Source organism: Vipera berus, assembly GCF_964194415.1.
Source record: "Vipera berus genome assembly, chromosome: 3".
NCBI classification, from domain to species: Eukaryota; Metazoa; Chordata; class Lepidosauria; order Squamata; family Viperidae; genus Vipera; species Vipera berus.
In genome coordinates, this window is record NC_138204.1 from 143321687 (window position 1) to 143338185 (window position 16499).

The window sequence follows — 16499 nt, forward strand, 5'->3', positions numbered from 1 at the left end:
AAGAAGTTATGATACTGAGAGACATCCATGTCAAGCTGAGAAAAAAAGGTTGTAATTGGTCTGAGAAAGAGGAGGCGGGTAAATGTGCAGAAAACGAAAGAGCAGTGATAAATGCCCGCAGTCTTTCTGAATCACATGTATAACCATCTACATCAGGGGTGTCAAACTCAATTTCATTGAGGGCCGCATCAGCATTGGGGTTGCCCTCGGGGGGCCGGGTGCGTATGGCCTACTGGGTGGGCGCAGCTGGAGTGCATATGGCCTACTGGGTGGGCATGGCCAGCTCTACATCATTGGCATCAAGGGTGCCTATGGGGGCCTGGGCAGGAGTGGGACAGATCTGGGGGTCTCTGGCAGAAGGAGGGTCTCTGGGCCAGGGCCAAGGGAGTGGGGGGCCATTCCCTCACTGTTTCCAGGATGGCTTCGGGGGCCGCATGAAACCACTTCGTGGGCCGGATCTGGCCCCCGGGCCTTGTGTTTGACATGTCTGATCTACATTTATTTTATGCCCAATAAAGACTACAATACAGGACAGCTAAAAAAAGACATAACAGACTAATTGGAATAATCAGTTCCTTGTCATTCATCTTTGGCTTTTGGCAGTCTGTGGTTTAGAAACATCTCAAACATGGCTACACATGCCTTGATAATCTTGACTAATTCTGACTTGCATTCCTGCGCATTGTGAATTGGTCTAGCTCTTTTTGAATTGAAACAGAAGTGTTGCTTAGATGGTTAGAGCTTGTTTTGAATCGGCTCATTTTCTAACATTGACTGTCATGTCTAAATGCTCACCATGTCTAAACAGAAGTACTCATATAGACCCTTGGTACGTAAACATTGCCATTATAGAATCAGGAATAATGAATTGTAGGAACTCTTAAAATCTCAGTGCTGGGATGATGCAAAAAGGTGTTTAAATCCTGTAACACAGGTTTTTCAAACTTGACAACATTTAAGGTATGTGGATTTCAGCTCCTAGAATTCCTGGGAGTTGAAATCCATACAACTCAAAGTTGCTAAGTTTGAAAAAACCTGTGGACTAAATCCACAAAACTACACTATATGTAAACGTTACTTTGCACCTGGTGCAGTGAGACTCACTGAAATGGCTGTATATACATAATATAAATCACAATTTCAGCCTGAAATGTTAGAATGCTGAACCTTCAAAGGCTAAGAATTGGCATCATGTATCAACCAACCAAGGAGAAGGTGACTACATCAGCTGGACATATATTTTTTTTTTAAAAAAAAGAAGGCATGAAAGAGACAGAGAACTGATATTCAAGTCTTGATAGAAGGAGAAAGAAAACAAGAGAGCCAAGTTCAAATAGATGTTTTTGAAAGAACTTTTTTAGGGCGTGAATCAAGTACTCTCTACCTGCTCAAGAAAAGAGTAGATAAATATATTCTGGATGTCTATGTAAGATAACCAAGCAAAAGTGGGTGCAAAATTATAATTGAGTGGGAATTTTACACCCCAAAGTTCATTTTCAATCTCTGGCATTATAGGTATAACATTTTGGGTTAATGCTACCAGTCCTTTAATGCTCTCTATAGAGCTGTGGGAATCTTAGCTAAATCCTTGCTGTTTAAGGGTTGCTCTTCTTGTATCACTCACAGTGAGTTAATAACCTGTGAAAGACTTTATATCCTGCATCTGGAATAACCATCATTATGTATTTCCTAGTTATTGGGTCTCTGGTAGCAGACCTACATTTTTTTTGTGACCCTTTGTGAGCCAGTGCTGAAGCCATCATGAGGTACGATTCTTTTGGAATGGTGTCCAACACAAGTGCCCAACAGATGTCAGGAGTGCTGTTTTACCAGCACCCAGACATTTTCAGAACTGTTGCAGGAAGTGGTCAGCTATGATTATATATAAACTGCTTGAGGTGGAAAGCTTGAATTCTTCTCTCTGGCCAAAGCTCAGTGATAGTGAAAAGGAATCATTCCATGTTGTTCCTAACTCATCTAAGTTCAAGAGTAAACAGGCATGCATTTCATGCTGCTGGCTCTTTTCCTTTTTCAGGTTGCCGACCCCTGGTATAGAATAAAAGCATCTAAAATACATTATAGAATAAAACAGCATGAAAATATAGGCATACACATACATGAATTTCTTTACTTAATTATTTATTGTTAGGGCTAATTGATTTAATTTTCTTTTTAACTTTTGTATGTTGCATTTTATTGCCCTGTACACCGCCCTGAGTCCTTTGGGAGAAGGGCGGTATAGAAATTTAATAAAATAAATAAATAAATAAATAATATATTCCTTCTAAACTGAGTCAGTTTCAACTGAAAAAGAGCTGGCCAGCCTTATACTTGGACATTAGTTAGCACAGTTATGCTAAACATGAAATGCAGGGTCAGAATTTTACTTGGATTGTATTTATTTGGGATGTCACCTCTACAGAATGGTGAGCAAAAGAATTCTCTTAGGGATGAAAGGTATGCCAAGACTTGCAAAAGCTGTACTGGGAAGACACATTTTGCTATAAACAAGCACCTGCAAAAGGTTATTCTTTGGAGTTGTCCTACTTGGACTCACGTATTAAAGCTGTCATCAAAGTAGATCTGATTATTTTGCACATGGCTTTCCTGAAAGGATGTTATGATTTTCTCGATGTTTGGTGGCTGGTGATAAATTAAGCTTTTATGATGTCATGTGAAAGGCCACCGCTTGGATTTCCTCTCCTGTAGAGCGTGCTGAGGGATACATTTAGAGACCTGCTTCAAATACAAAACTGTCCAAGCTCCCTTAACTCTTTCGTTCACCATTTGTTTGTAGAGTCTCCTACCAAAGTGAATAGATTAACACATATTTAGACACAGCTTAATAAAAGATACATATTTTGTGTTTACGGAAGGTCAAAGTAGTGCGATGAACATAAGGAAGAAAAAAATATGCCTGAAAGGGCAGTACAAAACAACTGAAAATTTATTGAACAGAGTGTGAAGGTTCTCAAATTCTTTGGAATTCTTTATCAGGCTACAGCAGAAAGGTTGCACAAAAATCGATTCTAAAAACCTGGGGTGTGAATATTGCCACTTTCTTAAGATGACTGTAGACATCAAGTGATGCTCTTCCAGATGTTGTGATAGCCTCAGGTTTTGTCTTGGAGCCTCTGTTTTACTGTCTTACTTAAAACTGCTGGATGAAGAATTAGCAATAGCAATTGCCAGTGCTTTTTTTGTAAAAGAAAAAGGTGCCGGAACTCACACATGTCATACAACCCACCTTGCCTACCCTACAAGGTTCCATCCAAAAAAGGTGCTGGAACTCTGTTCTGAGCGTTCTATGACAAAAAAAGCCCTGGCAATCGCACTTAGACTTATGTACCACTTCCAGGAACTTTACAGCCCTCTCTAAACGGTTTACAGTCAGCCTATTGCCCCCCAACAATCTGGCTCCTCATTTTACCGACCTCGGAAGGATGAAAGGTGGAGTCAACCTTAGTGATTACGCCCCCATTTTTGAAAATATAAAATCCTGTTATGCTGAAAACCATTTTCCTCCTAGGCAAGGCAGACAAAATCCCTTTCTATCTAGAAAAGAATATATATTTTTTATTAAAAAGTTTTACAATACATTTTTAAATACAATAAACTCCCTCCTCCCCCTCCCCTCTCCCCAACCCTCCCCTAACCTCCCCTCCCCCCTCCCCGACTTCCCAGAGCTGAATACAGGGTATGATAATACAAACATAAACTAAAATATGCTAACAACAAAAATAAAACATTAAATTCTATCGGACTTTAACTCTCCATAGTCATAATATTAATAAAGTAACAAATAACTAATCATACATCATAAAAATCCACTACTTATTCAAATGCTAAATGAAACTTTAGTCCCATATTTATTCTGAATATATTCAATCCATCTTCTCCATTCCACGATATATCTCTGTTGCGATTGGTCTTTCAAATATGCTGAAATCTTTGCCATTTCCGCCAAATTAGAAACTTTCAAAGTCCACTCTTGTATAGTCGGCAATTACTCCTAGAAAAGAATATTAACAAAAGAAAGAAATAGACATTAATTTAAATGTTATATATTAAGCTTTTTTATTTTTTTTAAAAAAAGATCAAATTTGGAAAGGGAAATACCTCCGAGAATCAAGCCCCAGTTTAGATCATACTAGACAAGCCACAACACATTGGGTCATCATTTCAGAGATATTTGCTTACCTAAACAGAGAAACAAAATGACCATGGGTGGGCATAAAAAGCAGTGGGAGTGACTTTCAACTTCCTTGAAAGCATCCTTGTGGAAAACTATCAGTAAGCATTGGAAATCTTCCTCCCTCTCTCCATTTTCCTTTCCTCCCTTCCTCTCTCTTCCTCACTCCTTGCCTTCCCCCCCCCCGCCTCCCTCTCTGTTGCCCATTTGCTTCTCCTCCCAGCAAGCAGGTTAGTGGGTGCTGCTGGGGAAGAATGGAATGAGGGAGTGCACTAGTGCAGGGGTCCTCAACGTTGGTAACTTTAAGACTTGTGGACTTCAAGTCCCAGAATTCCTCAGCCAGCTTTGCTGGCTGAGGAATTCTTGGAGTTGAAGTCCACAAGTCTTAAAAGTTGCCAAGGTTGAGGACCCCTGCACTAGTGGCCAGCGTGATACAAATACAGAGGGATTGGTGGAGGGCGCTTCATATTTCCTTTGATTTTCTCCCTACAGGCTTCCCACAAGCAAAGACTTTATTAGTAGGAAGGTGACAAGGATTGTCAGCTATCATATCAGTTCCTTCTGGATTCTCCCTCATGGGAAGCCGTCAGGGAACATTGAAAATGAGGGTCATGTGTTTACGACTGAGTAGGGCAGTATGGACCATAAAAAAAGCTGAGCACCAAAGAATTGAGGCCTTTGAACTGTGGTGCTGAAGAAGACTCCTGCGAGTCCCTTGGACTGCAAGGCGATCAAACCGGTCAGTCCTAGAGGAGATCAACCCTGACTGTTCTTTAGAAGGCCAGATCCTGAAGCTAAAACTCAAATACTTTGGCCACCTAATGAGAAGGAAGGACTCACTGGAGAAGAGCCTAATGCTGAGAAAGATTGAGGGCAATAGAAGAACGGGACGACAGAGAATGAGGTGGCTGGATGGAGTCACTGAAGAAGTAGGAGTGAGCTTAAATGGACTCCAGAAGATGGTAGAGGACAGGAAGGCCTGGAGGAACGTTGTCCATAGGGTCCCGATGGGTCGGACACGACTTTGCAGCTAACAACAACAATGGCAATGTAGCAGCAGTATTAAACTGCAGCAGCGCAGGGACAAAAATCCCCAAAAAATCATTCCCTCCAAAGCCATAGGTCCCAGCATTATGCAAGTTAGCCCTTTGTGATAACTTTGTTGACAACATTTTGCCCTATGATGCAGCATTTCAGCCAATTAAACTTGTTACAAAGTTTCAAACACAAGTGTTTTAATAATATATATAGTCTTCCTCCTCCTTGCAAAGGGTCTGCAATATTGAATGGTAAAATAAATCATACAAAAATAAAATAAAATAATGAAACCTAGTTAAGACATTGCTCTACTACAGATTTAGGAAAGGTGTATAGTTTATTTAAGGCCAATAATATTAACTTAGTTTTTTCTAATATTTTTTCGGATGGCCTAATTAATGTAATGCCCTATTGTTCAAGATTTCCCCCTCATCCTCCCTCTTCACTATAGGTAGGCACTGTCTGATGACCTCATGTAGTTTCATTAAGGACAGCCAGACTTGTGACTATTCACCAGAAATGTCTCAGAAAAACATTTCTTGCTCTAGAAAGACATTGCTACAAAATATCCATATAAATCACAGCCTTGTGAGTCTTTCTATGTGTTTTAAAGTGCTTGCAACCTTCAAAAATGGGCTATTTTATGCATTTGAGTCTTCCAACAGACAAAGTTTTATGAGTACAATGAGAAAAGTTCAGTGACATCATTTATCATCTATTGAAAACTTGAGAATCTGACATTTATCATTGACAAAGTGCAATGTCAGGGGAAGGGTGTTGGAGATTCATAAGAGCAAGGGGCTAAATTACCTCAAAGTTAGGCAGGATGAGGCATGAATGTGTATGGGGAATATTTTTAAAATTCCAATAAATAACGGGGATTAGAAATAATGTTAGATAAGTAAGCTGCCTCTTGCCAAGGACAGACTTATGGCATGCCAATTACACTTCCTATTCCAGTTGGAATAGACTGCAGCTCCCATCTCAGCATTGAAAAACCATAAAGATTGGCTGTTCAGAGGTTATAGGTAAGAAAATTTAAAAAAAAATACTAGAAAATAAAGAAGCAAAAGAGATAGGGTTGCAGTTAGATGCCGTCATTCCAAACCAAATGAAACTATTATGTTGTGCATAAATGTTGGTATGTCATCTCAGAACTGAATAAATATGAAGTCCTGTGAGAGAGGTAGAAAATACTTATGTAATTATTTATAAACCTTAGAAATACGCTGTTTTTATTGGGGTTTTTTGTTTTCTTTTAGGATTTCAAATGGAATCCTTCTGACACTTTTAAGTCTGCTGGTACTGCGATACCTGATGATAAAGGACTTAGGTCTGATTTACACCATACGTTTTAATGAGAACAAATCACCATAAATTGATTTCACAGATCAGTTCCATGCAGTTAATATGTTTGAATAAATGAATGCATGAGAGAGAATTATGAGCAGACCTCAACTGCCAGAGTTTCTTTGTAGTGGTAAACGGCTAATTGTTCTCATATGCCAGCTTAAAAAAAATGTGCTCAATTTAGAGAACTAACAAAAATAAAGCTAGGCTATGGCGACTTGAAAGAAAAGTGTATTGCAGTAAAGTTCCACGCTGAGAAGATTATCCCACTAGAATGTCTGTAAGGGAAAAAAAGGTTAAACCAACTTACGCCTCATCTATACTGGGAATATATTTCAGAATGATTTTCATCTTTCCCCCCCTTCCTTCTACTGTAATGCAGAAGGGGAAACAATCTAATGGGCTAAATCCAAACCCTGTTGAAATTAACATTGACTTTCGCTGTCTCTGGCTTAACCTTCCCCCAGGAGGGTTATCTCAATAACGAACCATTTTTGGCAAGTGAGGCAGTCAAATAATTTTGCCTGTATTTACATTGTCAGGCATGTGGTTTGGTTGACATAAGCAGACCGATAAAGCCTGCATATGCTTTATGTCCTTGTGTTGATTAACTTGCGCACTGTTTCCATTAAAGCAATTAAGCACCATATTACACAGCACGCAGGGCCCACTCCCGCTGTTTTGTTCCATTGGCCCTTTTATCTCCATGGTCAATGTGCTTGTCAGAGCCCACGCTGATGGACTTTTTTTTTCCGCCCCCCCCCCCGCCCCCGAGATTGAGCTGAAGTATTGTTTTCACACTGACAGCATTCTCTCGGTCCCCCTCTTGACAGACAATGCCACCAGTCCCAACTTCCTGGACAAACCAGACAGTTGACTTGTTTTCTTCTTGTCTCTTATCACTCCCTGTCACTGAAGCAGAGCTCTGGATTCAACTTCATTTCATTTATACTGATAATCCTGCAGTATAGTGGGAAATGTATAGCCACGGCTGTTCATTATCTTTATCATCAGCCTTTTTTTGTTTATTACTTCTTGGGATCCATGTTTTTTAGCTTTTTGAAGGCATTAGATGGAAGAATAACAGACAGGTTTTTAGTGGATTAGGGAGGAGATTTGGCTGAGATTTCCTAGTCTGTGACTGACAGATGTATCTTGAAAACGTTTTTAATGGGTCTTATCCTAAGATGTGCTGAGTGTCAACAGACTATGAAAGCAACGGAAGACTTAAGAGCTCAGCACCTCTCAGAATCAGCTCCTAGTGGACAGCATCGAAGTTCTTTCCCCACCCTGTGCCATGTTTAAAGTGATTTATTTGTGTACTTTTAATATATGCAATGCTCATTTGCTCAACTCTAGGAGATAGATGGCCTGTTAATTGCAAGTGAAAGTACTTTATACTTGAGTTCAGTAGAAAATGCATGCATGAATTTCTCACTGTTCGTGACAATGCTGCCGTAATAATAAAAACAGTGGTGATGATTATTACATACTGTTCCAAGAATTGTGGTTAGCTAGTTTTTATAACCTTTAGAACAAAATTTACTATATTCTTCTATGTCAACTTTGCTTTCCTAAAAATACAAAGAGATTAAAGCTGAATCTAATTCATAGATTCCTTCCTCAAATGTATAAAGATAACTAGCCTCTATTGTTGTTAACTCTTGTCTTGTAAGTTGAAATGCATTGATGAAGTTTGTAGTCTGCTACATCTGAAGAGGAAGTCATCAGTCTTCATCCTCATTCCATACTGACTTCCTTGGTTTTCCCTTCCCCTTATGCCATTAAACTCCTCCTTCATATATTGGTTTTACAATTTATTCATTCATTTTGTATAGCCATCCATGTCAACGAGTGATAGTCTTGTTTTATCATATAGTCTTAACATTTACTACAAATCATTTCTGGTCTTAACTAATTTCACAGCATCATCTGCACACAAAGTATACAACTAATATCACACTAACATCACCACCAGCATTCCCTAAGTATTTATCATAAATGCATTAAATAAACAAGGGGATATTTATTTTCTTACTTACTATGGGCAGTTTACATGAAAACGTGAAAGCTATGAAACAATTTAAATGTAGCAATAAAGGAAGAAACCCCCAAAACAAAAATTGCAAAACCGGGAAGTAACATACCAACTCCTTACAAGGAATTACACCAATCCTAACCAAAGGCCTGTGTGAAAGCCAGGTCTTCATGGCCATCCAAAATGCCAAAATGTAGAGTGGGAGTCACCTGGATCTTGGGGGGAAATCCCATCCAGAGGGCAGGAGCTGTGACAGAGAAGGGGCACACAGGCTCCCAACAGATGACATTGTTTAATTGAAGGAACCTGCAGTGCACAAACCCTGTCAGATCGAAATAACTGGACAGATGTCACAGATTCTTCCTTTACTTCCTGCTCAGTGTGAACTATTTACTAAGCATTGAGCTTCTTCTCACGCATGCTCTATTTTCATCACATACTTCTCCCAGCTGTATTCAGCAACCAAACTTCAGCGCCCTATTTGTACAAAACATTGTGTTATTTAGGCCTAATCAGTTTACCGTGTGCCTTCTCTAAATAAAATAATTTGCAATAAACTTTCTTTCTCACATTCGTACGTTTCTCGGTGGCCTGCTGAAGATCCAAAACCTGATCTGCACATCTCCTACCTCCTAGCATAAAGAACAACTGCACACCCCAAGTGTTGCTCATTGACACCAATCATATTGGTCCCATCAGAATTCTGCCAAACACTTTCCCATGCCCACTTATCAAATTAATTCTTCTTAGTTTTTTATATTTCTTCTTACTACCATTCCCTTTGATGAAGTTTGTAGACTATAGAAGAACAATAACTACATTTTCCAATTGACAGCACAAGTGTAATATTTGCACACATGAAGCAACTCACACAACCAGCAAACTTAGTTTAGTATTTATTCAGGTATACCACCTACATCTTCAGCATTACAGTTTTTCAATATACATCACAGCATTTATTATTTTCTTTATCAATATCCTTTTGACATGAATGATAACAGCATTTATCTCACAACAGCATATCAACATCATCCCCTTATCAGTCCTAAAATACTCCTTCTAGCATTATCTCACTTGATTTTCATCCTAAATCATTTCATTCAATTTTTCTTAATTCCACTCGTTCTACTGGAGTTCCTTGTTGGTCCTTTCTAGCTATTTCTGAAACAATTGTTTATTTGTATAATAATTGCTGCACATTTTCTCAGTGTTTCGTAATTTTAACCGTTCTTTGCTCTCTGTGCAGCCACCTTTTTTTTTTGCTATATACACTTTATACAATATCCTTTTTCCATATTTGCATTTTCCAGTTTGCTCTGCAAAAGTAGTATATTTTAGTCTTTTTTCCATGCTGGACTCTCTTCCTGAAGTCATGCCGAAATAATTTCACTTTGGTTCTTTCAAGTTTCCTTATCTTCCATGTCCATTTCTGTTAAGATCCATTTTTTATATTATCAAATAATGATCTATCCCCCATTCAGAACCTTCTATGTTATATCTGTCAGGCACGAACAACCAGATCCACATGTCAAGAATTCAGTTGTTTTATTACTCAAGTCAAACCTATCTTGAGCAATCTTCTCAAATCCAAGTTGGCACCTGCGTAATACTAGATAAGGTTCAACGGCATGCAACGGGGGTCATACTTCACCTTTTGCCCACATAGGGATTCCAGACTAATTTCCCATTAGACTTCTCCACTTGGCTCAGTCAGTCAGTCTCTTTCCAACAATATCCTTCATTAATAACGTAATCTTTTATCATAAATAAGCCAATCATATTTTAATTAAGTCCTTTTCTGTGTGTAGATATGAATGGTTTAAAGGGAGAAAGGCATCCAATTAAATGCTACATTACTGTTAGCTACTGTAGATCCTTGATATATACTGGAATATAAGGCTGAATACGAATACACTTCACTTCTTCTTTAAGCAGATTGCGCTGTTGATTTTGTTATTTCCTAAATATAGTTACAATAGAAGAGAATATCTGTAGCTCAAGGTTGAACAGTGGAGTTCTTGGTGCGCTCTGAGCTTGTTTGCTTGCAGTTGTTTCATTATCCAACTAGGCAATAATTAATTAAGTGTGTGTGTGTGTGTGTGTGTATAATAAATTTAAAAACTGGAATCCCAGGTGTAGACATTTGAAATCACACACACACTATGCTATATATATTAGCTTGCCCTACCAGTTTTGATGGGAGTGTGGTTTCCTTGATTGATTGGAGCATTGTTTTCTGCTTTAATGTTTGTCTAGTGTTAATCCCTGCATATCTGAAAGTTGACTGGGTAAATTCAGTTACTCTGTATGTTTGCCTGTGCTGCTCTGTGAAATATAAATACATGCTGTCATTAATTCCCCTCTCTTTCTGTGTAGTATTTAGGATGTACCTGCTTATGGGATACCTATCTTGTCTACTCCAGGAATCACAGTTTAAGTTTAAAACAAGCAAACAAAACCTATTATCCTTTTTTTGAACAATTCTAATAAATTCCTGGCCTTGTGCTATGAAGCTTTCTAAGACTTTGGTAAAGAAAATTGAATTAGACAGTAATATGTTGCAGAGTGAAACCAGATTATTCATCTAGTGAGCTAAAATAAAGATGATGATGACACCCAGAAGCAGCACTCAGGAAATAGAATATTTACACAGAAATTGTTTGCATTTTTCCCTCTGGTTTTCATTGCTTTTAAAGAAACATCCAGACCACACGCTGCAGATAGTTCTTCCATGTGAAGGAGTATGCATTTTTTAAAACTATAAAAATGAATTGCCATGTGTTCTTGTTGAATACATGTAATTGCACGGCCTTTGACACTTAAACCTACGATTACAAAAAGGGAGGGGGGGTTAAAAATGTCTCATTTGATCAACTCATGCTTTTACCTATGAGAGATCATATCACAGCTAAGTGAATTTAAGTCTGTGGGAGAGAGAATTGTACAGTTAAACAGCCACAGTTTGACTGTTGGCTTTCAGCTCCCTCATCAAGAGTTTGCTTTTCCAGAAGCAGGAGCAAATTGTAATTCGTATTTTAAACTCACAGTGTAGATTTTATTTTATTTTATTTTACAGGTTTCAAACAATATGCAGATATACCGATTTTACTCCGGGTTATTATTATATTAATATTAATATTACATTTACACACACAAATCTACCGTCTGCCTGTCTGTCCGCCTTGATTTGCTTTATTTTACCTGAAAGCTGTGTTGAAGACTTACACCACATCGTAAGAGCGTAGAATGTTTTCCTCTCCCCCTTCCTTGTATATTTTTACAGCCCAGTGGCAACAAAGAAAAAAGCATTTATAGAAAAAACAAACAGTAACCTAGATTGTGCTTTGAACTTTGATTTCTGCAAGGCTGCACTCCAGCAGAAGCGGAAAAGCAGCAATGCTCATGTTTGACTTAGCCAGTTGACTTTTGATCATTTTGATCTTTTGCTTTTGTGGGCTCATCCTTAGAAATGTTCAGATCCGCCTAAGGCTGTAGGACGGTACCTTGGAGTAAGTCTCATTGAGGCCCATCATGCTTCTCCAAGTAAACTTTCATGGAATTACATAGTTCAGAAAACAAAAGATCTGGCACAGAGTTCCAGTCTTCGCCAGAAATAGTTTGTAGTTCAGACTCTGTCTGGAGGCTGAATAATTAGATATTTTATTTCACTCAAAAAGGGACGCGGTGGCTCAGTGGGTTAGGACACTGAGTTTGTCGATCAGAAGATTTGGCGGGTCAAATCCCGAGTGCCGCGTAGCAGAGTGAGCGCCTGTTACTCGTCCCAGCTTCTGCCAACCTAGCAGTTTGAAAGCACGTAAAAATGCAAGCAGAAAAATAGGAACCACTACGATGGGAAGGTAACAGTGTTCCGTGCGCCTTTGGTGTCTAGTCATGCTGGCCACATGACCACGGAGACGTCCTCGGACAAGCGCTGGCTCTTCGGCTTTGAAACGGAGATGAGCACCGGCCCCTAGAGTTGGAAACGACTAGCACGCATGTGCGGGGGAACCTTTACCTTTTTATTTTACTCAACAGTTTGAACAATGTAGCTGAGTAGTTTCTGCTCCCAGCTTTATTTTTAAGCTGCACTTTTTAGAGAGCTGTATTTACTTAGTTTTTCATTGCATGTAACTACTTATAAAAAAAATACAGTCCACATGATTGCAATGCTTCCAATTTCATTTGCAAATGATATTGTGAATTTTTTTTAAAAAAAAAAAACTCTTGCTGAGCCCAAAACTCAGCTGCAACCTATGGCTGTTGAACAGATGGAATGTGCCATTCTCCATTATTAAAATTAGTCTGCAAATGCAGTAGTACGATTGGCTTACAGTAAAGATGGTCATGTGGTGGGGTTGTGTGTATGCATGCAGATGTACAGCCTTAGGCCTTTTTATAAAAGAGGTTGAGATTTTCAAACACTTCCCTATAAATTTAAAGTGAATGAAACACTTCAAGCATTTTAATTTTACTATTTTCTTCGTTCTGTCTTGTTCTGTCATTACTAATATTTACAGGTAATGCTATAATTTTATAATGCCCAACTCTAAGCAATACTGTCAGTGATGAATATGAAATTCAGAATAATTCATTTGGGGCGGGTTTGGGTTGTATCTCAATATAGCACTTTGCTGTGGTAATTGTGTGTGGATCTATCTGAAGAAAAACATAGCTTTGGGTTTGTTGTTTGATTTGTTTCTTAAATGTAATTAAAACAGGACAAAATCAAAGTACAGGGCACTGATTTTAAGTAGTGTGAAAACCAAACTTAGGCATGTATGATAACCTAAAATAAGATTTTTAAAAATTATGTGGAATACTTTATTACAAAACAATTCTTTCAGTTGGTACGGTAAAACTTGGAAAGATGGCTTCGTAAGAATCACTAGTAGGTTTATTTATCTGGCAAATTTATATCATTGTGGTTCGTTACAACAGTGGAGCAAAATGCTTTTTCTATCAATCTTTTCGTAACCCTCATTCTGCATTTCAACATTCAACATAACCTGGAAAGGAATCAGGCAGACTTTCTTTAGCTGAGGCTTTTCTTTCATTTTGCTAAAGATACAGTATTAGTTCTTTTCTCTCTCTCTCTTTCTCTCTCTCTCTCTCTCTCTCTCTCTCTCTCTCTCTCTTTCTGTGTGTGAGAGAGACAGAGAGAGAGATTCAAGTTGGTCTATGAACAGTGACCAAAAAAACCCCACGCAAATTACCCTACAATGCTAATTTTTTCTTTTTATTTTCCATAGGATTTTCTACAAGGCGATTGTACCAAAGCAAAGCAGAAACTCAATTGGAAACCTAGTGTCACTTTTGACGTAAGTTCTGTTTTTTTTTCTTCAAATACTTTATTGAAGACCACTTTTAGAAACAAAAAAAACCCCAGTTTTAATTTGTAAATAGCTAACAAAAGTGAACCTACAAAAACAACAGTTCAAGAACATAAGCGAAAAAGGCATCCTGTAATTCTTCAACTTTTACTGTGATGAGACTAATTTCATTATTCTAAGCAATCAGGGGATAGTAGCCGACCACAGAAATAAACATTTTTGTATGTTAAAATGTATGTTCTACATTTTCTCAAGTACATTTTTCAGACTGAATGTTACAACTTTGTGCTGTATTCCTAAAATAAAAAGAAACGCAGCTCTGAAAGGAAAGTGAAAGGGTATATATAATTCAACAAATGAAAAACAAATGTGTATTCACGGCTGCAGTTATCAGCCCAATTTTTTTTTTTTTTTGGTGTTTGCAGCCAACAGTCCAAATTTTACCCACCCTGGTGATAAAAGGACCTTAATCTAGTTACTCTCCTTTTAAACTAAGTGCTAGAAGTTGCATCCTGATTGTACCTCCAATTCTCATCCTAGGAACTTTATGAATACGTTTCGGAAAGCACTTGGGTTTGCAATCCAATTAGGAGAGAAAAAAAATTAAGTACAGTGGTCCTGGGAGGTGAAGAGGTCACAAATTTAATAGGCTTACTCTAAATAGTGAGTCAGGCCGTTTTCTCTAACTTCGTCTGAACAGAGCGTCTAAGGCTTGTTTATGTATGTCTCTTTCCCTTCTCGCAGGAGCTGGTGAATGAGATGGTGAAAGCAGATGTGGAGCTGATGAGAAACAACCCCAATGCATGAATCTGCCCCTCTTTCTCTAGCTGCTCCATCAGTTTTAACTGAAGCTCCCGGGATGAAGCCTAATGATGAATCATCCAGAAGACATTGGTGGGGCTGGAGATGCTAAGCTTCAGTGGTGTTAGATGATTTGTTGCTGCCATTTTATTTCCCTCTGCTTCCCGCAATGGATCCCTTCTTTTTCTTTTTCTTTTTTTCCAAATTAGAATCCTGCAAATCATGCTTTTTTTTTTACGTTCCTTTCTGAGGGGGAGATTTAAGCAGGGAGGACAATTTGCAGCCTATAATCAAAATTGATCTTGTAATTTCAGAACATTTTCTTTTGATATTAAAAATATATTTCCATAAATGGGTACGTGATGCTTTCTCCATTTTGAATGGGAAGTATGAATGCTGTGTATTTTTCCCAAAGCCTTTTACAGATACAGCCTAAAAGGGGTGGGGTGTGTGTGTGTGTGTGTGGAAATAGTGAAATTACATTCACTGTTTCCCAATATATTCCGACTAAATTCTGAAGATACCTTCAGATTAATAAACTCATTCAGAACGAGGTTTTGATGTAAAATATATCTCACATGAGCCTTACACAGATTACATACAGTTTAAACATCTATACATGCAAAGGGGAATTACAGAGGTTGTGATTTATTCAGTGTTACTTCTAAAGTAGCATCTTTGGAATGTTCCACTGAGGTTATTTGTTCAAAGAGCCAAGAAACATGAAGAGACAATTTGATTTCTCCCTCTATGCCCATTGCCGTCCTGAAAAGCTTGCCTTTCCTGCAGTTGTATGTGGTAGGGAGATCTAAGGCAAAATTAGCACCTAATTCTTGCATATCTACATATACACCCCATTCTGTTTCTGCTTGCCATAAATTAGCCATGTAGGAGTCTAGAGCCTCTAAGGATGGCCTTAGGAAGGAGGGAGAAATCCAAAGTTCAAAACGAATGTTGTTCACTTTTTGTGCAAACGTAGCTAATTGAAGAGAAGTTTGGGGAATCCCATAAATTCGTCTTCCAGCCAATAACCCCTCTCTTTACTTTGAAAGAAGGGAGAATTTCCAATTCTTCTGCTAGATCCTCAAGGTGTATAAGTTGCCCACAATTCCAACCGGGGTGGGGTGGGGTGGGGGGGCTGGTCGAAGTCGCATTTCCCACTCGCAGACCTGCCAACCGCCACTTGGGTAGCAGCCTATATTTTTTATTTTATTTTTTTAAATCCCATTTATATCCCGCCCTTCTCCGAAGACTCAGGGCGGCTTACAAGCTTAGCGGTATAATGTTAACATAATGTATTATATTGCAAAGCAAAAGGCGAAACGGCCCGTGTGAATTTCCAACGTAGCCTGGAACCTATTTAGCTTTTTGCAAAACGCGTGGAGATGAAGGTAACCCTCCAACCCCGTCCCCCCCACCACCCCACCCCACCCCACCCACCCCCCGAGACGGGCCACTCTTCCCGCGTGCGAGCAGAAGGAGAGCAACCCGGCTTGGGGGCCGAGCCGGACCGCTGCTCAGAAGGACCAGAAGGGCTCACCGGGGCGGCGGCGGCGGCTCCCAATTGGGACCAGATGTTTCCGCAAAGCCGGCCCCGTCTCGCCATCCCCGCAGGTGGAAGGAAGGAAGGGGACCCGGCAGAACCGGGGCTCTGGCTCAGCAAGGCGAGAGCGAGCAGCAGCCCCCTCTGGGCTCGCCAGCCAGGGTGGGGTGTCCCCGACCCAGACCCGGTTGGCTTTTCGGCATGGTC

General features: G+C 39.2%; 1 protein-coding gene across 4 annotated transcripts in view; it reads left to right on the top strand.

Annotated features, from left to right (window-relative positions):
• GMDS (GDP-mannose 4,6-dehydratase) overlaps window positions 1-16121 on the top strand; it is a 289893-nt gene extending 273772 nt beyond the window's left edge. For 2 of the 4 annotated variants that reach the window (XM_081325937.1, XM_081325938.1), the window contains exons 10-11: window positions 13868-13936; window positions 14693-16120. In XM_081325937.1, the coding sequence (XP_081182063.1) occupies window positions 13868-13936; window positions 14693-14755 (132 nt within the window). In that variant the 3' untranslated portion in view covers window positions 14756-16120. Of the gene's footprint in view, window positions 1-13867; window positions 13937-14692 lie in introns of all 4 variants that reach the window. The other 2 variants (XM_081325939.1, XM_081325940.1) reach the window with 1 other exon arrangement.
• The last annotated feature ends 378 nt before the right edge of the window (window positions 16122-16499 follow it).